The sequence below is a fragment of the Eublepharis macularius genome, chromosome 5 (genome assembly GCF_028583425.1).
Source record: "Eublepharis macularius isolate TG4126 chromosome 5, MPM_Emac_v1.0, whole genome shotgun sequence".
Taxonomy (NCBI): Eukaryota; Metazoa; Chordata; class Lepidosauria; order Squamata; family Eublepharidae; genus Eublepharis; species Eublepharis macularius.
Window position 1 is genome coordinate 66,259,519 of NC_072794.1, and position 24,449 is coordinate 66,283,967.

General features: G+C 47.6%; 1 protein-coding gene across 1 annotated transcript in view; it reads right to left on the reverse strand.

Annotated features, from left to right (window-relative positions):
• Window positions 1-1,947: 1,947 nt before the first annotated feature.
• The window catches only part of PTGFR (prostaglandin F receptor), a 64,248-nt gene continuing 41,746 nt past the window's right edge, over window positions 1,948-24,449 (reverse strand). The window contains exon 2 of the mRNA XM_054981727.1: window positions 1,948-2,253. Within this exon, the coding sequence (XP_054837702.1) occupies window positions 1,948-2,253 (306 nt within the window). The remainder of the gene's footprint in view (window positions 2,254-24,449) is intronic.

Sequence of the window (24,449 nt, forward strand, 5' to 3'; positions counted from 1 at the left end):
TCTCACATTCCTAGTTAAGACTAAAGGGTCATAACTAGACATGGGCACGATCTGAATTACGATTTCAAAAAAACCCCAATTATGGCGTTTGCGCCATCGTGACTCAGCTAATCGGTTCCGTCCACGGCAACTGATCCAGCAGTCGGGGGTTTGCTTGTTCGGGACTTGATCGGATGTATCAGTTTCTGTTCGGAATTGCAGACACTCTTGCGCCAGTAATTTATTCCCGGGGCAACAGAGCCAGGGGAATGAGCTGTGTTTGCCCTCCTTCTGTCGCCCTCGAAACACGAATGGAAGCCCAGCTTTCCTTGATTAGCAGGATTCCTTCCAACCATGGAGCAGCAACCCAGGGGAGGGAGGGGGAAGGGCGTGTTCTGAAGCCATGGACACAAAGGAAAGGCAAAAGGCAGCGCAGGACGCTGGGAGGCCAGCCGCGCCATTCATCTTTCCCCAGGACAAGGGGCGTGTGGGCAAGCCGGCCACCCCTTGTCCTAGGGAAAGGCAAAAGGCAGCGCGGGAGGCTGGGAGGACGCCCACGCCATTTGTCTTTCCCCAGGACAAGGGGTGCGCGGGCAAGCCAGCTGCCCTTGTCCTGGGTAAAGGCAAAAGGCAGCGCAGGAGGCTGGGAGGCCGCCTATGCCGTTCGCCTTTCCCCAGGACAAGGGGCACGTGGGCAAGCTGGCCACCCCTTGTCTTGCGGGGCAGGTGAACGGCGCGGGCAACCGCCAAGCCACTCGTGCTGCCGCCAGCTCCGCAGTGCACCGGGACAGCCAGCTTGCTGCGTGTGTGGGGCGACCCAGGAGCGCACGCGCACGCGCAAGAGCCTGACTACGGTTGCCCTGGGCGCTGGCAACCATAGATCCGGCCCTGGGAATGTCCCCTCCCTTAGAGGAGGCGGCTCGTTGCCGGGTTAAAAACTTCCCCCCTTACTCTAAGTGTGTGTGTGTGTGAATGTCCCCTCCCTCCCCGAAGGGAGGCAGCTCATCGCCACCTCCCCCCGCTGCCACCCACCACCATTCCTATATCGCTGGAAACAGCAGGGCGCCCTCCTGCTTTGGCCTTCCCGATTCCGGATCGGAAATGGGACTTGATCGGTTAGAATCAGTGGCCTGGGTTTGGCAGTGGCCCGGGTCCACGAACAGCTTAATCGGTATTTTTTTTGGGATCGTGCCCATCTCTAGTCATAACTTTTGCTACTCACGCTTTACAGGTTTGGGCACTACATTTGCAATAAAAGCAAAGACATTATACCTACAAAATGAGGTTCACCTTCAAAGTTAACACACATTACATACATTCATTGCCACTGTCTTTTCAACAGTGTGACATTTTACTTGCTAAGCATATTTTCTTGCTAAACTTTAAATCTGTAATAACTTTCTCTTCCGTTTCAGGAGTTATTTCTATAACTAAATACCCACCCCAGAATATATTTTCTATTAATATGAGCCTGAACTAGCCAAAGTTAAGCATCATTTATTTCAATGTGAGAACTAAACATTTCTTTAAATCACTTCCACTGAAGTAAATGGGACTTCAAAGTGCTTAGCTTCGCTTTTCTGTCCCTGTATTCCTTTTAAAAACCTAAAAGCTATTGTTTTCAAAAGTATTTCAGGAGCTGTTGATATCACCCTATGTGTCTAATTTTCATATTTTAAGAGATTTTAATTGTCTTACTTATAGTAGTTTTTAATAAATGTTTTTCCAGTCCATTATACAGTCCTGACTGAGTCTTTGGTGCCACAGTTTGTATGAGCGGGTTACATCAAGGGCATCCTTTAAAAGTATATTTGGAAGGTGAATATCTTGTCATAACTCCAGACTGGTAAACATCAGGAAAAGATGCCAATTTTTTGTTTTGAGGAACCAGAAAATAACACACCCAATAAAATATTGAGGTGCTTCATGATCATTACTCCTTCAATTCATCATTTTCTGTGATGCATTTTATTGCATTGTTGAACTGAGTGGCTGCTGATTCATTTGCTTGGAAGTAACTTGTGAATCAGAAATGGCTGCAACTTTTAAAGAATTTTTGATGGAGCTGAGTTCCCACATATGAAAGTTAATAAGGTGCACACCACAACATCTCCTAGCAATCTTATAGAGTTTTTTAAGAACAGCTTTTCTAAGAAGAATATATACCCAAGGATCTAAAATTTGATTCCATGTTGCCATTCGGAGTGCAAAAAGTATTGTTTCACAGGATTCCTGGGAATGGTTTTCATTTATTCCAATACTGGCCATGGTCACCTACAAAATGAAACAAGTTCCATTATGTATGAAATACAACATCATAGCAAAATGTTAAACACTGAAAAAATAATTTGAAAATTACCCTTGATATGGAATTAACAGTGCAATCCTAAGAAAATTTCCTTTGAATAAGCTCCAGTGAGTATACATGAGTTGGATTCTGAGTAAACCTGTTTAGGGTTGCTATCTTAGAAATGTATAATTCTAAAGACTTCATAATAAACTGTATCCTTGATAATAGAAACTGCTGAGTGTTTAGAAGCTAACTGATTAAAACAGTATAAGAGGCGGCCAGTCTGGAAAGGTAACATCTTGTGCTTGAACCAACAGAGGCCATGAAAAACAAAGTAAGGATTACAGAACTCATTTTATTATTTTTATATATTTTTAAAGCTAAATCTGCCTGCGAATTAATGGAAACTGCAAGAAGGTGATAGTGAACGAGTGACAGTCAAGATAATTAAGCAGATCTGCAGGAGATTGGCTAGGAACTGACATAAGTCTGAGGAATGCCAGAGCAGCATGCCAGAAAAAACAGCTTTGTCTCTGAACCTGCTTTTATAACTCTGCATCAACTGGGTATGTTCTTCTGTGACACCAGAGAACCACCTAAAATTGGCTAAGTCGTGTTTTCCTTTGGAATCCTTTCTAAAGGAAGCCTTTTTCACTTTATTTTGTAATATAGAACTTGACATAAGTAGAGCAAACCAATAATGATTAACATGCTTTCAATGCATGTGCAGCACCATTTCAGCTTGGGAAAATAGTGTGGGGGAGAAGATGATGCCTCTCCTCACCTGGCACAATGGTCCCAATCCAAATCAGGCCCCATGGGCTTGGGGAATTTTTTGCTGCTGCAGTATGGCTGTGGAAAAAGTGAGTCAGGTCAGGAGAACCTCAACTCAACTCATGGCAAAATATATTGTGTAGTTTGGCCCTAACAGTCATGATTATCTTTACCTGTGTTGGGAATGTCCCTGGGATGCACATTCCGTAGAAAGCAATGCACTGTCAGGCACATTTCTCCAAGCCCAATTAGTTGCCACCCTGCAGTCCTTTAAGTGTATCCTCCAAGTTTATTTCCTGTTCAAGCCTCAGGAAAGCCAGTTACTTACCTTCTACCTAATTCCCAGACCTCACCAGTGGAGCACATAGATCTGCATAATGGTCACAGCTGCCAATGTCTGGAGACAGCAGAGAATGGTGAGTATCTGCAACCGTTGGCAGATTTACACAAAGAAAAATGGCACAAAAATCCCCATAGAAGCTAAAAAGGAGCCTCATATGAAGTAATAAGTCCTTACAACTCTTGTGGAAAAAGTGCCAGAGCTTTTTATACTACATGAAGAAAATACTAGGTTTATATCCTGACATCTCCTGTTAAAATGGATACCCAGGGACAGAGCTGAGAAAGACCAGACTTACTACCAGACAGAGGAAACAATGCTGAGCTAGATGAATCAGTGGTCTGATACAGTGTAAGGAAGGTTCATACATTCAACCATTTTAGCAAGCATCTAGATAAATTTTGTTAACATTCAAAACTATAAAAAACTAAAAATTTCAAAATCTGCATATACACAATTTTTCACATTCCCAGCTACAATGCCTTCAAATATCCATAAATAAAACAAAATCATTAGATATGTATCTCGGTGCAACTAGTGTTAAAATTCTGTACCACTTCTAATAAAACACAATTCACGTGACATTCACTTTGGTCTCAATATAACAAATAACATTTGATTTATATACTGCCCTTCAGGACAACTTAACAGTCACTCAGAGCAGTTTACAAAGTATGTTATTATTATCCCCACAATAATCACCCTTTGAGGTGGGTGGGGCTGAGAGAGCTCTGGAAGAGCCATGACTGACCCAAGGTCACCCAGCTGGCTTCAAGTGGGGAGTAGGACTCAAACTGGGTTCTTCAGATTAGAGTCCCGCCACTCTTAACCACACCAAACTGGCTCATTTGAGATCTAACTGGCAAGAAATCACAGAAAAAATAATATGAAGTATTACATTAGCAATGCTGTTTTTTGTTTGTTTGTTTTACTAATTTATAGCCCACCTTTCTAACTCAAGGCAGTTTACCCAGTACAGAAAGATTAAAAAACGTAATCCTACAGTACAGAACATCAAATGAAAAATACAATAGGAATAAGAATTCAAAACTGAATGATAATGTGAGCAAAAGTGTGAACATAAAATATAAGATGTACAATGAACAATTATCATGTGCAGTGTTTGTAAATTCACAATTGAAGAATGCAGAAATGTACAATATATGTGAACCAAATTTAATTTTCTTGTAATTGTAGCTCTGTATTCCTCATGCTGAGAGCTTACACACATAAAAACTATATTTTTCTAACAACTGTCTAAGATTCCTCTAATAAAATGTAGTTGGCATTTTAACTATTTCTTAAAAGAGCCATAATGGAACATTTCTACCCTCTGAGAGATATCATAAAACATCCAAAATTACTTCACATCCCTTACAGTCACAGAAGAAGCCAGTGTAATAAAGCTCTACCTTACAAGAAACTATGGCCCAGAAAACTTTTAAATTGACTCGAGGGTGTTGAGAGCAGCTAAACTTCAAAATATTTATTAAGCAAAGAAATTAATTACAAGATCCAGGAGAAACCCAGAATCTGTGAAGAAGAACTGTAGTCATGCTGGAATCCAAGTATAACATGTTAAGCAAACAGTAATCTTGCCATCTTTGGTGGCTAGTCTCATAAAACAAAATCTCTATTTTGTGGTCTGTTTGATTCACTCAGATAGCCCATTGGCCTGAGGTCTCTACAACATACAATGCTGATATATCAAGTTAGGGAACTTTCTAGCGGTGACTGTACTGACATTGTGAAATGATAGTGTCTAGGGCTGCATGAAATGCAAATAATTAACAGAGAATGTTATGGCATCAACTGATGCGAGAGACTAGAATAATTTTGAATGAGTCCACAAAAATTTAGAAGTTCTAAAAAGATCCAGCAAAGAAAATATAAATACATGATAAGGACGTCTTGGGTATCTCTCAAGAAAAAACAGATGACTTAGGATGATCATAGTGGTGAACCTGACAGATGTTGCACTCACTCACAACCTTTTCTATGCCATTGTCCATCTGTGGCTATCATTAGGGCTGTGTTATTCGGGTTTTGCTTCGGGTAAAGATACACAAAGCGGACCCAATTTGGCAAGCTTCAGTATTCCCGAAGCGGGGCCAGCTTCGGAATACCAAAGCAAAGCTTTCCAAAGCATTCAGAAATGCTTCAGAAAGCTTTGGGGCTTGTTTAAAGGGCCCCGCCGCTGCTTGCAAGCAGATGCGGGGGCCTTTAAATATCAACACCCCCACCTCCCCCCCACCTACCTTGCGGTGGCTCCAGGCCAGCTCCTCTGCCGCCGCCGCACCGCTGCCCATGCCTGCGGGGTGGTGGGGAACGGCCTGAGGAGGAGGAGAAAGCCCTTCCTACCCCTCAAACGGCTAGCGCGCCGCCGGCTCACCGTGGCCATTTGAGGGGCAGGAAAGGCAGGAGTAGGCAGCTCTGGCCTTCCCCACCACCCTGCAGGCTCGGGCGGCGGCGTGGCGGCGGCAGAGGAGCCGGCTGGCTCCAGGCCGCGCTGCCTTGTGCTGCCGCCGCCGCTGCCACAGCAGCAGCAGCCTGCTGCCCAGCTGATGACCCTCCCGCTGCCAGGTAAGTGGGTGGGGGTTGGAGGGGTCTCCCCAGGGGGGTGGGGGGGTAAAGGGGTTGCCCCAGGGAGGGTGGTGGTGGTGGTAGGGAGTCCCCCCCTTGCTTCAGTACGCTCCGAATCTTCACGGTGCATACCAAAGCGATTCCTGAACCCCGAATCCAAAGCAGCTTGCCGCTTCGGATTTGGGGGTATTCCGAATCGGTTTCCTGCCTCGGGTACACCCAAAGCGGTAATACCAAATCTCCCCACCCATGTACAGCCCTAGATATCATACATAATTTCCAACACGTACTTTTATCTGCATGACTGAGCTGCTTCTGAAATTACTACATGACTTCCCTGTAGGAGAAACTCCTTATGAGAACAGTGTCCTACTGACATGAAAATAGTATGAATTCTTTCTAACAATTTATCATATGATCTCCCCATACATGCCAGGATAAGATTCATGTCTATTTAGGGGTACTAGAACAGATTTCAACATGGGGACTTCTTCTGATTTAAAAAAGCACAATCAGATGTATATATGAGATAGAGATCAATGAACTCATGCAACCAACTATATCCCCTGGTTTTTAGGTACAGTGACCAGCATTAAGCATGATGCTCTAGCACTGTGTTCAAGCAAACAAAATTAGAGGTGTTGCCTTGTCTTTGTAAAAAGATCAATAAGTGGTTTGGGGTCACCTTGGATTTCAAAAAGGCAACCATGAATGTAACTATGAAATTTCTTCCCTCACATCATTTTAGCCAATGTTTCGTTACCATTCTATATAATTCTGTATATACCCTACAGATACTGTAATATATGTCAGTGTATATTATACACATTTTATTGTTGCTATTTTGTGTACAGATTTAGGGGGTCTGGCCTGTAGGTTTTTTTCCTTCTTGTTATCAGTCTGGGCATACTTTCTCTCACCTGAGGCCATTGTCTGAGTAAATGCAACAGGTGCATCAGTACCATCGAACGTTGTATATAAGAAGAGCAGCTCCAACACCAAGAGTGAGACATCACATAATAATGGATTATGACCTCTATTCATCATATAGTCAGAGGTAGCTTCTTGGTGTTCTAAGAAGATTTGACATACATGTGGATGGTTTGTCCACATCTGTTAGTGGGAACTGTGATCAAGTCACAGCCGGCTTATCGTGACCACCACCCCTCTACTGAGCTCATGAAATTAATCAATTCATTTTTTTCCTTTAGTAGCAGCTTTCAATAAAAGTTTAGTAATCCTGAGAAGGCTTGAAGACCTTGTCCGCATATTAGTGCAGGGGCACCATCTTTACCTTTTCTCAGTTCAATAGATGCCACACACATCAATCTGGCATCTCATAGTGGACACTTACATCTACAGTAGTTTTGACAATATGTCAATTGCAGACATTAAGCTCATATACTAGTTTCAGTAAGGAAGAAACTAAGTAAATAAAAGTGCAATCCTGAACAGAATCACATTTTTCTAAGCCCATTTACCTTAGAAGAATGTGACTCTGTTTAGGACTTCACTGCAAGAAAGAATAATGTCTATAAATCCTGAATACCAGACATGGAAACCTGGCTGAAGAGTCTGCTAATCAAGGGCAGTTTCTGAGATGCAGAAACTTACAAACTTCCTTGTTCTCAAAACCACTCATACATAAGCCTTACTCTGAGTGCAAAGAATAAAAATCATGTTTTTGAGTATTATGCTATTTATTTATGTCATTTGTAGTCTGCCTTTCCCCAATAGCCCTGAGCAGTAGCCGGGTGAGAGGAAGTAAATATAGGGAACTGGCTGCCTGTCTGGTGGAGCCTCTGGAAGAGGAAAGAGGGGATCCTGTGTGGATTTGGGTCAGGGCTCTGTCTCTGATAAATAGAAGTTAGACTGCCGTAACTGCCTGGGAAGCCCCAAACATGTACAGGGGGGTTTCCAGGTGGATGGTAGAGTCAAAAGGGGATCGCAATAGTATATCAAACCTTTTGAGGACCATTCACTTAACTTATGATGCCCACCACAGTTTAAGCATTATAAATTATTCAACTTTCATGACTGTTGATGAAGATTCACAACATTCAGCAAAACTATGGAGCTACAATCAGAAGTATGTTTACTAGCTTGTTTGGTCTCACTTGAAAAAAACAACTCTTATACAAGATAACAGAGGTAGGTTTGGGCTAAAATATGCTTCTAGCAGGGTAGCCAGTTCATGAAAGCATGGAAAATCAAGTGATGCATGGGAACAATTACAATTATTTTAGGTTCACAGACTGCATGAAGAATTTGCACACTTCTGCATTAGCTATTTTGTTGGCCTCTAGGTAATTGAATCACCTTCTATCATAATGACTCCAAGATTCACTTCAATTTCTTACTTGCGACCCAGTGAACCATTTTAGACACAGCTGCTGTAGCAAGAAAATAAACTCTTTCCTTATAAGCAGAGAGAAAAAGCAGAGTCTGGCCTCAGAAAGGTGCTTTTGTGAAGTCTGGACCATCTTCATATCCAAAACCAAAGTGCTGTGAGAACAGCACAAGAATGTGCTATTCATAAAATATTTTTAACCAAGAAATTATCTACAAAAATCGGGCAAAATGTAGAACACAAACGAACACATGTTACTTTAAGGTATTGTTCTGTGGCTATATAAAAAGAAAAGGAAAAAAGGGTTGAAGTTACAGGAATGGGCTGAATCAATCTGCACTAGGGTTGCCAGCCAAGGAGAAATTTAGGGAAAGGGGGCTAGGACCTACCAGTCTTGACATCCCTGGTGTCATGATGTTACTCTTGGAGTGAACTGGAAGTGACGTTAACGCATAGGAGCAATGCTCTGGCATACGGCCAAAACCCTTTGAATACCATAAAGAGTCAGGCAAATGCTAGAGTGATGCCTGTGGGCTCCATAGTACCTACTGAGACCTTTACTAGCATGAAGTGTTCTTAGAATGCAGGCAGAGTCAGGTGGGGCTTCCCCCTCCAATTTTTCCCTCACCAGCCTGTTGAATGGCAGCAGGGAAAGGGGGGACAGGTCAGGAGGTCTGCCCCATAGTGTGCACCAAGGAAACAAAAGGTCATGGAACATAAGCAGTTAAAGAAGAAACTCCTCTTACCATTAACTGCCAGGCCATGCTGTTCAGTCAGTCTGGCCAGCAACAGAGGAGAGAAGACTGGGACTTTGATTTGAGGGAACTGCTAATTTCTTTGCAGGTATGTGGTGGGTCCTAAGGGAGAAGTTGTAAATTATAACTTTCCTTTTTAGTGGTATAAAACAAAGAGGTCTTTAAGTTGTTTGCTGGCTTACAATTAAGTTATTATTTAAAAGAGTGCATAGTTCTTCATTCTTTGGATCAGTCCAGCCAGCAGCTAGGGTAGCCAAACTCCAGGTGAGGCCTGGTGTTCTCCAAGAATTTTAACTGTTCTCCAGACTACACAGACTTCTGAAAGAAATGACAAGCTTTGGACGGTGGGGTTTTATGGCATCACATCCCTGCTGATTTCCCTCCCCTCTCCTAATTCTGCTTTGTGGAGATTCTGCTCCCAAATCTCCAGGAGTTTCCCAAATTACAGTTGGCAACCCCAAAACAAGCAGCAGAAGTGAGAACGGACCTTTGGACACTTACCGTGAAGGGTCCTTCTCCTCTGATGGCAGGAGGACATCTTGGGGTGTTTCCCACCATCCTATCGGGGAGGCAGGAAGTAGAATTTCTTCCTCTTCCTCTAGTAGGTGGGACCACCCTCTCTGTCCTCAGTTCGGGTGACTCCCTTCAGCAGTATATATCCGTGTATCCTGACACTTAAACAACATCTGTCCCGAAGGACCCTCAGATACAGATAGAGAAAAAGAAAGGTCGGACAGCATGAGAAAAAAGGCACAGCAGGACAGTAAAGGCTCGGAAATGTCCCTAATGTCCCTGAAGATCTTGGGAGGGCAAGATGTCCTCCTGCCATCAGAGGAGAAGGACCCTTCACGGTAAGTGTCCAAAGGTCCATTCTCCCTTTGAGGCAGAGGACATCTTGGGTGCTCCCAAAGCAGTGCACTATTCTTCGGGTGGGACAAGATCTTCGTCTTCCACCACATGCTGTAGTACTCGTCTTCCGAAGGCTGCTGTGGCCAAAGAATAGGTGTGTAAACGGTAGTGTCTAATGAAGGTAGAGAGCAACAACCAGGTGGCGGCTCTGCATATTTCCTCTATTGGAGCGTTTCTTCGAAGAGCTGCATTGGTTGCCGCGCTCCTTGCGGAATGTGCCGTGATCCCTGTAGGAATGCTCAATTTTGTGGCCTTGTACGCTTCCTCTATGCAGGTCTTGATGCTACGAGCAATTGCCACCGAGGACATGCGTTGTCCAAGTCTGGGGGGCGTGATGTTTATGAAGAGAGACTCCGTTTGACGGATGTGCTCTGTTCTAATTAAGTACGCCTTGAGGGTTCTCCTCTCGTCGAGGGTATGCCACTCACGTTCCTTAGAGTGTCTTGGATTTGGACAAAAGGAAGGCAAATTAATCTCCTGAGAACAATGGAATTTTGATTAGGCTTTGGGTAGGAAGGATGGATCAGTTCTCAGCACTACCTTATCCGCATGAAAAATGCAAAGGTCTGAGCAGACGGATAAGGCGCTCAGCTCTGAAACACGGTGCGCTGATGTTATTGCTATGAGGAAGATAGTTTTTAGCTTGAGCCATTTCATAGCAATGTCTCTTATGGGCTCGAATGGTGTTCTTGTGAGAGCCTTTAACACAACGCTCAGACGCCACGTTGGGAATCTGTGTACTATAGGAGGATTCAACAACGTTGCTTCCCTGAGGTACTTTCGCACACGTGGATGTGACGAGAGGGCTTCGTTTCCCACCATGGGTATAACTGTACTAATGGCTGCTACTTGTTTCTTTAGCGTTGCCGGTCTCAGTCCGTTGTCTAAGCCTTCTTGGAGAAAACCAAGAACGTTCGACAGAGATGGTTTCACTGGATCAAACTTCTTGCGCCTGCACCAGCGTGTGAAGGCCTTTCAAGTTATATTGTAAATCTTTATGGTTGAAGCTTTACGTGCTGCCAGTATGGTCCGGACTATCTGTGGATGGTAGCCCATCTGGGGGCGATGTCCCTGTTCAAGTTCCACCCTGTCAGTGACATCCACTCTGGGTGGGGATGCCATATCAGTCCCTGCTGTAGAATGTCCGGCTGTAAGGGAAGACGTATTGGAGGCATGCTGGACAGAAGCTGAATGGAAGAAAACCAGGGTCTCCTTGGCCACCATGGAGCTATTAGTATCACCGTCGCCCTCTGTTCCCGTATCTTTCTCAGTAGTCTGGGCAGTGATGGTAGGGGAGGACAGGCATAGAGTAGACCCCTTGGCCATGGTGAGGTCAGGGCGTTGGTGCCCTCCACCTCTGGATGGAAATATCTGGAGAAGAATCTTGGAACCTGATGATTCAGATGCGAGGCACACAGATCCACTTTCGGGGTACTGAAGTGTGCTGTGACGAGGAGAAAGACCTCCCTGTTGAGAGACCACTCCCCCAGGTGCAGTTGTTCTTGGCTCAGCCAATCTGCTTGAATATTCAAAATGCCTCTGACATGTTCCGCTTTGATAGATAGTAGATTCTCTTCTGCCCAGCCGATGATCCTGGATGCTTCTCTCCGTAGCCATGACTATCTCGTCCCCCCTTTTCTGTTGATATATGCCTTTGCAGCTATATTGTCCGTTCGGATAAGGACATGTGAGCGGGAGATTTGTTTGCTGAACTTGTTCAGTGCGAGATGAATGGCCCTCATTTCTAGGACGTTGATCGGTAACGATTGCTCTTTCAATGTCCAGGTGCCCTGGATCGGGGAACTGTCTAGAGTGGCTCCCCAATCTTGAAGGCTCGCATCCATAAATATCTGTCTGTAAGTCAGGGTAAGAAAACTCTTGTCTTGTTTCAGGTTGGATTCTATTGTCCACCATTTCTGGCTTTCCTTGACCTGTCTGGGTAGCTGCATCCTTACGACCTGTCTAGGCACCATCTGCAACTGGAAGGGTCTCAAAAAGGATTGAAGGGTCCTGATGTGGAAGGGGCCCCATTGAATTGCTTCCGCGTCTGCTACCAATAGACCTTGGAGTTTTGATAACTCCATCAGCAGGGACAAAGGTTGTCCGATAATGTTCTGTGCCAACTGTTTGGTCTTGGCAATCTTTTCCTTGGGGAGAAAGAAACATCCCACCCGGGACGTGTTTATCAGGAAACCGTACTCCTTCAGAAACTTGAGTATGCGTCTGGTGTCTTGAAGGGAAGACTCTCTTGATTTGGATCTTATTAAGATATCATCCAGATAGGGGTGGAGATGGAGGCCCATTTCTCGGAGTCTGACGATCGGCACTATGAGAAGCTTGGTATAGACTCGCGGGGCCATGGCCAGGCCGAATGGTAGAGCTCTGAATTGTAGATGTAGGCCCCCTACGCAGAACCTCAGGAACTTTCTGTGAGCCAAGGCAATTGGAACGTGAAGGTACACTTCCGTAAGATCTATGGATGTTAAGAACTCTCCCTGCTGAAGCGCCTCTGCTATGGAGCGAAGGGTCTCCATTCGGAAGTGGTGCAGCTTTATGAACCGATTCACGTACTTCAAGTCCAATATGGCTCTCCAGTCCCCATTCCTCTTTGGGACTGTGAAGAAGATAGAGTACACCCCTCTTCCTTCCTCGATGCAAGGAACTGGTTCAACAGCCTTTATTTCTATGAAGTGACGTATCGCCCTGACTGTGATGTCGCGTCTGGTTGGATTTGTTTTTAGCGGGGAAATTAGGAAGCACTCCGGTGGAAGTGAGTGAAATTCTATTAAGTAACCACTGGATACTACTCTTGCCCAGGCATCCGCCCTGGAGATCAGCCAGATTTGACGAAAGGGAAGTAGTCTTCCCCCCACCGGTGTTACCAGAACTGCTCTTTATTATAATGGGGAATTAGCTGCAGCAGTCTGTAACTATTAATATTAAGCGAGGATCATAACCTATGTTTACGGAGGTCCCGATCCCAGACACTCTAGTGAAAAAGAGGCAGACAAGGAGTAAGGTCCAAACACGTGTATTGAGTGTAGCGTAAGCCTAGCTTGCACAATCATACAAAGAACATACAAGGTCTAAGAAATACAGAGTAGGAAATACAGAGACGTTCGCATTAGCTGGTTCCCAACGATGATAGGGGGAATACTCACTTATCCTGGAGCGAAGCAGAGACGCAGCAGCGAGGGTGGCCCAATGCCAGCACTGGGACCACAGACGGACAGCAAGGAAGTCTGGATAGGGAATGGCCTGAGCACCGAGTGGTCTGGGAGACCAGCTTAAATACCCCAAAACGTACCCTGGGGCTGGTGCTGTACTTGGTGGTTCTCACAGATTACAACAAAGGGTCTAATGGGCTACTGAATGGCTTGGATGGGCCACTTTGGTAATCAGATTGTGATAAGTGACACCTCAGGAAGAGGGGACAAAAGAGGGAGGGGGAAATCCAGGTGGGCTGAAAGGATGTTCCAGCGGACAGGGCTTGTCCTGATGTCATCAGCTTCTGGAATGCGGAGGTTTCTTTGAGATGCATTCTCTAAGTGCTTGGGATGGTCGGCACTTAGTTCCTTCTCCGGGGCGGCTCCTAAGATATGCAGAGCGGGGCGAGGGGCTCTCGCTGCGGACGTGGTGTGCCCGCTTCGCCGAAATGGCTTCTCAAAGCAGTCTTCTTCCCAGGGTCTTCTGTCTGCCTGAGAACATGGATGCCGGCTGGGCATAGCTGGGGCTAGATAGCAGGCTGCCCGGTAGCGAGGGCAAGCGCGGGGACCGACCCGTGGGAGGCTCCAGGCGGGAACTGACCAGGGAGCGCCTAGCCAGGCTCGCTGGAGGTTTCCCCGGCAGGCGCCCGGCTGCTAGCAGCGGCTTGGGCCCATATGAGGCAGGCTTCCATGGAGGCAGCGGGAACAACACTTTAAAACACAGTCCAAAGCAGGGAACAGGCACGGTCCGTGGCAGATGGCAATGCAGGCACGGGGCATACTTGTAACACAGTCCAAACACACACTAGGAAGTCCAGATACAGGTCGGGGCAGGGCTGCCCAGAAAGAGAGTCCTTTTGTGCAGTTACCCAAACATGGAGTCAGTAACTACACAGTCTATAGCAGCAGCAAGGTAATTGACACGCAGGCAGGAAACTGACACGTGTATCAGAACACACACGTGCAAAGCAGTCTTTGGTGTAGCAGTAAAACAGCAACGCAGGAAACTTTAACACAGTTCATAGCAGGCTTCAAAGCAGGGGAGGGGGCCTACTTGGCAACAATTCCCTCCCTCGGAGACCCCGGGACGTCAGGCGCGCGGGTCTCCGAACTTGACTTCAAAGGCGAGGTGGTCGGCAATGTCCGGTGGTCGAGCTTCGAGCGAAGAAGGAGTGGGAAGGGAAGGAGGGGGAGGCGTCACTCAAAAATTTAGTTTGGAGAACCACCTAACCGAATAAGTGCAATTTAGATCAGCCAATGGGCTGCAGGTCTCTGGGTTCACACCAGGGGGTGTGCTAAGTGCAATTGTCAGGATAAATAGCAATAATTCATAAGTAATAGCAATTCATAGTAGTATAGGCAGCAATGAGCAATTCATGCATATAAATAGCAATAATTCATAATTGTGTACATTGATTAATTCATGATTGAAGGTAATTCATACGGAATTCATGATGGGTTAAAAGCACTAAAAACCAGGAGCAATTCATATACATGGATTAATTCATAGGCATAGGATTAAAAGCAAAGGCAATTAAAACAAAGCTCATAGGCGAGGGAATAATTCATAAGAAAGTGCAAGTCAGGTAGAACAATTCATAGAGGGTAGAGTAATTCATAAACGATTAAAATCATAAATACATATATGTGATTAAAAGCAATAGTTCATGAAGTCAGAAGCAGCAAGAATAAAAGCAAGTGCGTGGAAACAATTCATGAGGGGGGGTAGGCGGCGGAAGGGTTCATGGGGGCCAGAAAAATACACTCTGCAATTAAAAACCAAATCAATATGGCTGGATTAAAATCAAATTCATAGACTAGAACAGCCTCGGCGGAGGGAGTTGGGTTAAGAAGGCAATTCAAAAGGTTAAAATCAAATTCATCGGGATAAAGTTCATGGGCGCACTTGCAATAGATAGAGGGGGGCTAGTTCGGGGCTAAATTCATGGGAGTAAAATTCATGAAAGCAATGGGAAGAAATTCATAAAACAATAGAGCTACACAGATCACAGACGGCTCAGTCCGCAGTACAGCTGCTGGACTGGGTTGCATATTTACAGAAACAGGCAAACTTAGTCCATGTGTTCCAAAACACACTTCCACCCCCCCTTGCTGTCTGCGACAATCCGCAGAGCAGGGTCGGTGAGCGGCGAGAAGGGCTTCAGGCACACAGTTCTAGTCCTCATGGAGGTGGCGCTGCTGGCGGTCGTTTGGAGACGGGCCGTGGGCTGGGAGGCAGAGAGATATGTCCCCCCCTAGTCCACAAGAGGGCCTCGGAGCGGTATCCGGCAGCAGAGCGTCCATGGGGCCGGTGCAGGATCCATACACATAATAAAACATAATCATAGTTCATAACACCATAAATAATAACACAAGCACGGGATCAAAATGGGGCGCCAAGAACGACCTTTAAGGCAGGAGGAGGTCGGGGTTATAGTGATCCAAGCGGTAAGACAGTTGGAGTTGCTGGAGCTGTCGGCGGCTCCAACAGCCCAAATAAAGCAGTGAGGCACACAGTAGGACTTGAAAAGCCAAAATAACAATAATCGGGTGCAAAGCCAAATTGTAAATTCCAGTGGCAGTGGGGCTCCAACCAAAGAGGGTTTCCCACCACGAGTGCTCTCCGGTGGTCTTAATCCGCTGGACAAGATCCAAAATCTCCTTTCCGTTGTGGGACACAACCAAAGCAGTGGTGTCCCCGTCCCTCTGGATGCTTTGGAGGGTGCGGTGGAGCTGCGGGTGGGCCAGGAGCTCGTGGATTAATTCCAGACCGATGCCAAGGGCGACAGGCTTCACATAACGATAGATGGAGGGTGCCACCAGGATCTCTTCTTGGGTCCAGACCGGTACCGTGTAGGTGAAGTCGCAGGCTGCCACCGAAGACAGGTTGCAAAAGCAGCGATTGACTCCCGGGATCACAGGCTTGAGCTGGAACGAGTTCAGGACCACGAAGTCGCAGGCCGTTCGCACGCAGGCACATCCTTTCCCAATGTAGACCACAGCGGAGCTGTTCTCCCGGACGACCTCGAAAGGGCACTCATTGAGGGCGTCGACTTGCGGGGCTACACAGGGGTGATGAGGTGCAAAGGCTTGGTCTTGGCAAATGAAGCCGGTCTGGTCTCGATGCTGGCACCCTTGGAGGCTGACGAGCTGCCATCCGGTCGGGGTGAAGCGGGCCCAATGGTCGGGGTGGCGGGCGTAGAGGACTTCGGTGTCGCTGACTTGGAGTCCCAGAGGCACGACTGGATACACATGGAATGACTCGTGCGCACTGGCCGTTAATAAAAATAATTTAAGCTCCTGGGTGGTCGGCGAGAATGAGGAATTTACGAGAGACCACCAGGATTCAAGCTCCAGTTCTATGGGTGACAATTTGGGCATAATCAATCTTTTAATTTCCAGGGGCAAGTGCCCGTCCGTGGCTTGCCGAATTAGCCCCATGGCCACAGCCTGATTTAATTGTTGGGCTTGCATACATGCCATGGCTATTGACACGTTGCGTTCAAAAGACTGTGTTCCTTTGAGCAGCAGAGAAAAATCTCTTTCAATTTGACTCTCCCAGTTAACTAAAATGGAGCTGATCTCGTGTTGCCCATTCGAAATGGAATTTAGGGACTGCACCACTGGTTTACCTAAGTCAGAGATGCTAGTCGTGACATGGGCAAACTTATTAGCGAGAGTCTCAATATTGACCGAATCCATGATTGCTAAGCCTCCGGCTGCAGGAGCAGTCCAGTCGGCAATGCTTCGTCTGGCACGCGAGAGAGAGGGGGAGGGATCGATCCACAGTTGTAGCCATGCATTCCAACCCTTGCTACCGGCCTCCAGATAGGGAGCGCACTGCGGCAGCCTCTGGGTTACATTTAGCTCAGCTAAGTCTATGCGGATCTCTTTTAAAGACATTTGCGGGCGGACTAGAACTCTCTCTCGAATGTCAGTCTTCAAAACATGGGAGCCCACTATATGCGTGCCGCCTTGGCTTAATTGTTCATTGCTAGCAATCAAAGGGTCAATTTGGATGGTGTGGGTCTCCTGGGTCCGGATCAGCAGGGAATGCCTGGTTCGTGAGTCAAATTTACAAAGAGCAGCCCAAGCCGGTGAAATTTCTCTACTAGGGGCTTGGTTTGGCATTCGGGCGTCTGTTGAACCAGAATCCAATCGGGTGGGCCGTGTTTGGCTAGGTCTTCCTCTTTTACAATCCAGGTCAGGTTCTCCCAGCGTTCTATAGCAAAGGAGAGAACTGCGCCTGAAGGGGGCGTGATAGTGACAGATGGAGATTCAGTGGTAGTAGTGCCTAGTAGGATGGTCATCCTAAAGGGGTCTCCTGCCTTCCATACTGCGGCCGACACTAGAATAACTTCACAGTATGGTCCGAAAGCCTCAGTGACAAATGGCGAGGTTTCGAAGTTGGCAGGGGTGGTATATTTGTCTACCACCGGGACTGCGGTGGGGGCTGGCTTGATACGGGGAAGAAACATACATGGAATCGGAGCCAGTGGTGACACTGTGTCCGTAGGTGAATAGCACACTAGCTCTTGGGACAGAGTCTTTACTCCCACACATAAAATAACAAGCTCTGGGGGCCGGATCCACTGCTCTTCGCAACTGCGGAAGTTAGTGCGGTCCGTGGGGGTGGTCATATTGCTCTGCTGCACAACTTTGCAGACCATCATTTCATTCCCTGCCAGGGTATTGATGCATCTCCAGTGGGGGTAGGGCATTAATTTAGACGGGCGTCCCTCTATTAGGGTGCCTGCCAGCACGAGCAAACACAGGGTAGCCAGGTGCCTCATCTCCTGGCCTTCTTTTTCCTTTTGTGGTGAAAATATCCTGGGGAGACCTGCGGATATAAGTACAGGTTCCCTGAGTTTATTGCAGCAAAAATAAATGAAGTGAAGTGGGGAAAAGGAGGGGTGTTTTTCTGCCAGCACTCTTACTGATTGGGGCTCGAACGAGAAGTCCCAGAGCACTAAGCGAGCCTTCCAGCTTGTTGCTCTGGGGAGCTCCTGTGCGAAGGTTTCTTTCTAAAGCGTGTATATTTCAGAGGGTAACGTCTTTACGTCGGGCAAGGGTCGGCTGTGCGTTAGGCGGGATTATGCAAACTCGCCCCAGGGGTCCCTGGGTGCCTAGGCTATGTGGCTTTCAGGTGCCCCTTGCTTGGCGGCGGGCTGCTTTTATTTTGCGGGCTGAGAGCTATCGGTCCGGCTCGGCCTGGCCTTGCCGTTTTAAAGCGAAAAAAAAACTAAAGAGCGGCTTCCATTAACTATAAGGGTTGCTGCAGACGGGGGCCCTCGCTTTAATTTTTCAAAAATAGGCCTTCGTCATATGTTTGCAGGACAACCAATTTTGGGGGGGGGACTCCCTCGGGAGGCCCCATTTTCTGGTTTAAAAAAAAAAAGGTACACCGGGCAAAAAGAAAAATACACTGAGCAAGAGAAAAATGCACTGAGTAAAAAGAAAAATACACGGGGCTAGAGGCATACGGGTGTGGGGTACTTTCGGGTTGCCCTCACTTGGAAGGCCTGGCAGGGTTTCATTAAAACTTCAACATGTCTCCCCCCCTTCTTTTCCCTTGTGCGGTACGGGCAAGGGAAAAGATTACGTGGGGCGGGCGGCTGCTGGCGGAAAGGGCCGAAGTGGAGCCGAGGGCGCTCGGCGGCGTTTATCGAAAAGTGGCGGAGGCGGCCGAGATCTGTCGGCGCCACTGGGTCTGGGTTGTTCGGGGGTCATCTTGGCGTGGGGGATCCTGGCTATGTAAATGAGGCACGCTGCCCCTTGTGCGTAGCGAACGCACCTCAATAACATATTCCAGGGGTCACATATTTACAAAATACTGGCGGGTCTTTTACCTTTGCACTAAAGCGTACTGGCTGGTGGCGCCGTATAGCAACTCACCATGACGAATATGAACATTAGTAAAAGAGAGGTGTTGTGCTATCTGGGGGACCTTTTCCAGGGGAGGCACGGCCCTCAAAGCCAAAGCCGACCATCATGCGAAAGCGTGGGTCTGGCAGGTGAGACCCCGAATCTACGTAGATGCGGGATCTTCACCAGCACGGCGGGTGAAATGTTTTCAAATACAGAGATCACCTTTATTGGTGCGTCTCCAATATTGGAAATGCATTCACTCTTGGGCTAACGCCTCTCCGACCACTTTCACACACAGCAAATCTCTTTTGCCTGTGCAATTTTTTCCGAACATGCGGCTTAAAAATCCAATTAAGAATCACTTTCGGTGGTGGTCCTATTTGGCCTTGGTTGCCGTGTTTCCCCCAAGGGTCCCAACTGTGGGGCCCGCCTAATGAAGTTAAAGAATAGAACCGACAAGAAATAACAAAAACACTAAATGATTATATGAAGCCAAGTTGGCTTTTTACATCTAATTTCAAAAGGGAATTGGGCTTCAGGTTCACACACACATAAAGTTAAGACTGCACAACGAAAAGGGACGGGGGCTGCAGGGACTTGAACTCAAGTCTCCTTAAGGTGGCTTTTCCACTCCTGGTTCCAATCCCTTCCAAATTCTGACAGGGAACCAGTGATTACATTTATTTGGGCTTACTTCAGCCTGGGAGAGGACAAAAGGACGAACTGGGAGGAGGTCAAAATCCTGGTCTGGCCAGTTTTTCCATTTCAATGAGGGGTGGGGGTGCAGCGCTGAGTGGGAACAGTTTGTTTCAGACGCTGCTAGCAACTGGGAGTCTTTCTGGAATTTGCTCACTTGCCTTATTACATTCCTGACTGCACTTACTGCTGGAGGCTCTACCTTTTCATTAAGTTTTGGGCTTGAGCCTTTTAAAATGAGGAAACAGCTGCACACATGTCTCTGAATTAGCTCAAGCACTACTAAACCACACAGGCCCAACATGAGGTTTTCTTCAGGGGTGTTAGTCAGGGAAGGCTGAGAGAAAACTATTTGGTGTGTAGTTGCAAGCACTGGATTCTCAAAGCAATTTAATTCTTTTAAAGGAACTGCATTTTTACTTTTGTTTACCTGTTCTTCAGGGTCATTGCCAGAGGGCACAGTCACAGTGGGCTGTACATAGCTTGGCTGGGGGCAGTCTATGGGAGCCAAGACAATTTCTTGGGGAATGACTTTTAAACTCTGCACATGCTCAGAGGCTAAAGTGAATTCTGGCTTCTTGGGCATGGGGGCTGAGGCAGAAATTGGAGGCAAAGGTGACTGGCTACCTGTTTCACTGCCTTTGGCGGGGCGGGGTGCTGATTCAATCACTGATTGTTCCTCTAAAGTCTTTAATCTGGCCTCAGTGAGTCTCTGGGATTCCAGGAGATTTTGCATCAGGGTTTTTAAAGTGGCAGTTTCATTATTCTGGTTCTCCAGCAAAGTCTGCATGTTAAGGAATTTATTGTGGAGCTGCTCTTTCTCTATTGTGCAAGAATTTAGTTTTTCCTTTAATTCCTTATTCTCTTTATTAAGATCATTTATTTTTAAATTCTGTTCCCTATTTACACTTATGAGTTCATGGATTTTATTTTGCAGCTCTGCCAGGTTTCTTTCAGAGGTGTCTGGCAAAGTTGGTGCTGGGTTCTGGGTGCGAATCACCCTTTGGAATCTTTCCTTCTCTCTTTTAAGTTTCCAGCTATTTTTAGTTCCCGGAGGTCGAAGGCTAGCCTCAACCTTTGGTTTTCTCCCACGGGCAGTTAAGTGGGGAGAGTAATGTGTGACCCCCGGGCATCCCTATTGGAAAAAGGGGTTCCCAGCTGGTGGCGGCTCTCCTATGTCAGAGGGCTCCTCATGGTCCTTTGGCCGCAGTCTCCAGGAGTCAGCCTGACTTGGGGGAGGGTAGACCTGGTGATTGTATGTGTGCGGTGCCCGAGGGGGCGGGGGCGCCGAGGGCAGCGCAGGTCTCCAGGGCTCAGAGGGTCCCTGTGGGGAGGAAGGGTAGCGACTGGGGGTGGGCGCAAAGGTTACTCCTGGATGAGAGTCCCTTTGGCTGCGGCCCCGAGTGAAGCTACCGCTTCTCCCACGCAAGATGCCACCTCTAGGCTCCGAGTACGAGCTATGCCCTTGGGGCCGATATTGGGAGTGGGGACCATGGTTGGCATACGTGACTGTGTTGATGGGCTCACTCTCTCTCCTATGGGAGGCCGGGGACTTCACATGGCGGATGGCGCCGGTTTCTCGCAACAGGCCAGCAATGCTTCTGATGCGAGCCTCCAGGTCTCCCCATGAGATGCTCCCGGGCTCCACTCCTGCCAGTGCTAGGCGGGTGGTACTATTGAGTCCATCTAAGACTGCTCTCCTGAATTCTAACTCGTCAAAGTCGGGTACATCGCTGGCATCCAGGTCCACTTCGTCTGCTAGCTCAGCAAGAAGCTGTTTCCTAGCTAAGTATGCCTCTGGGTCCTCTCCGGGTTTCTGGGACTCCGCGATATACAGGGCTTTCAAGCTCTTGGTGGGCCACAGGAATGCACAAATTTCCTTAATTGCTCCATACTGGCTGCGGGTGGCTAACCTTCGGTTGGAGATATAGGCATTCAGGGCCGAGACTATTTCAGGGGCAGCGCATTGGCGGGCCAGCTGGGCCACATCGGAACCACTAGCGGAGGGCTGGGAAGTGGTCACATGGGTGAACCACTGGATGGCCGTGTCTCGGTTTAGGGGTCCCATGCGGTCTGCTATGGCTTGGAGCTCGTCGGGCCTCCAATTGCGGGTTTCCTTAACGACCCGGTCTGTTTTTCTGCCATCCTCGTTCATGGATACTATTTCCTTAGTAGCTATTGGGTGGAGGGGCTGTGGGGCTTCCTCGGGTTGGGGCGATTGAGATGCCCAGCTATCCTTACTATCTTCTGGGAGGGCCAAGAGGGCTGCGGGATGCACGGCGGAAATTACGGCCTGCTGCATCCCCAGGTGCTGCTTTAGGGCCTCTAGCTCCCTCTTACAAGCGGAGTGGTCTGCTGCGGCTATCTTTGCGACCTTCTGCTCTGCCATGAACTGGGCAGCATGGGTTAATTTGGCAATTTTCTCTTGTCCCTCAATTACTGCGTGTTCAGCCATATCGGCACGCGCGGTGGCTACTTCAGCCTTGTGCTGGGCGTCCTGGAGGGCAGCGGCTAGTCCCTGCTTCTCCAGCATGAAGTTAACGCGTTCTGAACGCCACTCGGCTGCTTTTTCCTCATGTTCCTTCTTTTCTCTCCTTAGCTTTTCTATCTCCTGTTCCTGTTCTTCCTGAGCTACTTGTAGCTTATTAATTAGGGACACGCTGTCCTGTAGGGCGGTGAAAAGTGCCCAGGCTCCATACCTATCCTTCTTACTGGACCTAGGTTTCTCTTTTTCGCAAAAATCTTGGAAGGCGCTTCTAACTATCTGGAGCGGGTCAGGTCCCTTGAAGGAACCGGCTTCCCAGGGGCAATCTCCCTTCTTAACTAGCCACTTCTCCAGGCGGGGCACGGTGGGGGCTGCCCGGTACATTTTTTTTCTTTTTAGTTTAAGGCTGATCTCGGGGGAGGTTAAAGAGTGGATCAGCGACACCAGGGGTGGGGCGCTTAAAGCTGCTCAAGGGTTTTAACAACTTCTTCCTCTCTATGTTCCTTTTGGGAGGTTTATCCTTCCCTCAGGTCCTCAAGGGTTTTTACCAGGGGGTTTTAAGGTCCTACTTTTAGGTTCACAAGGGGATTTTTAAGGGTCCTACACTCGGTTCTTCTCCACCGGGGGAGAAGGGAAATTCCTATTCCCGTTTCAAGCTTGCCTACAAGCCACGGGACCAGGAAAAGTTTACTGGCTCAGAGGGTGCTCTCAAGCTCTCTAAGCCCAAGAACCAAAACGCTCAGTGCTTCCAAGCCTCTGCTCAGAAGCCAAAGCTCAGGGGTCTCCCAAGCCTCTACTCGGAAAACCAAAGCTCAGGGGTCTCCCAAGCCTATGCGCTCAGAAAACCAAAAAGTGTTCCCAAGCCTCTGCCCGGAAACTGCAACTAAGGGGTCTCCTAAGCCTCTGCTCAGGCAACCAGAAATGCTCCCAAGCCTCTGCCCAGAAGCTAAAATGCTCTCAAGCTCTCTGCCCAAGAACTAAACTCAAAGTGTCCCCAGGCCTCGTGCTCAGAGACAAACGGTTAAACTGTCTCCAAGCCTCGACCAAAAGACTGAAAGCGCTCAAGGACTGCCTCTGCAAGTCCCCAAGCAAAAGTGCTCAGGAGTAAAGCTTACTGTACTCCCAAGCGAGGTGCGCTCAAGAGTTCTAACAACTCCCAAGCAGAAGTGTGCCCAAGAGTCCCACTGACTCCCAAGCGAGGTGCGCCCACGAGTCTACCTTAAAACTCGCAAGCGGAAAGTCGCCCAAGAGTCTAACTTAAAACTCTTAAGCACGGTGCGGCCGGCTGCCGCGGGGCTTCAGGAACCTGGCTTTAGATTCCCAAAGCTAAACTGACTGAACAACCAAACGGACTAACGATCCCTTCACGTTTCCTCCGGAGCGGGGATTGAAGCCTAAGTGCTGACAGGAACGGGGTTTGGACGGACTTAGGAGAGACGGGGGAGGGCGGAAAAGAGTTTTATATGTGCTGCTTCAGGATATATATAAATCTATAGAACCTACTTCTGGGATCCCACCCACATAGACGCGTTTAGGCGGCCCGGAAGGTGGCCAGGAACTTCACCAGTTCAGAGGTCCTCACCCACAGTACACCGGTTATAACGGCTGGAGGGCCTCGCGGTGCACCACAAAAGGCAAGTAGTCCAAAGCTGGCTGAAGGAGGAAATGGGGAAAAAGCCAACCCACAAGATAGAAATGCTCACTAGAGCCACACACAATCACACTTTTAATTCCCTGAGCTAAATTGCGCTCTTTACACTGAGGTCTGGAAAATTTTCCTCTAAGTCAGTTCGCCGAAAACACGCGTGTCGACTCACGTGTATTCACACGAACTGGGTTATGCCTGCATTCTCCACCAGTAAACTGTTACCAGAACTGCTCTTTATTATAATGGGGAATTAGCTGCAGCAGTCTGTAACTATTAATATTAAGCGAGGATCATAACCTATGTTTACGGAGGTCCCGATCCCAGACACTCTAGTGAAAAAGAGGCAGACAAGGAGTAAGGTCCAAACACGTGTATTGAGTGTAGCGTAAGCCTAGCTTGCACAATCATACAAAGAACATACAAGGTCTAAGAAATACAGAGTAGGAAATACAGAGACGTTCGCATTAGCTGGTTCCCAACGATGATAGGGGGAATACTCACTTATCCTGGAGCGAAGCAGAGACGCAGCAGCGAGGGTGGCCCAATGCCAGCACTGGGACCACAGA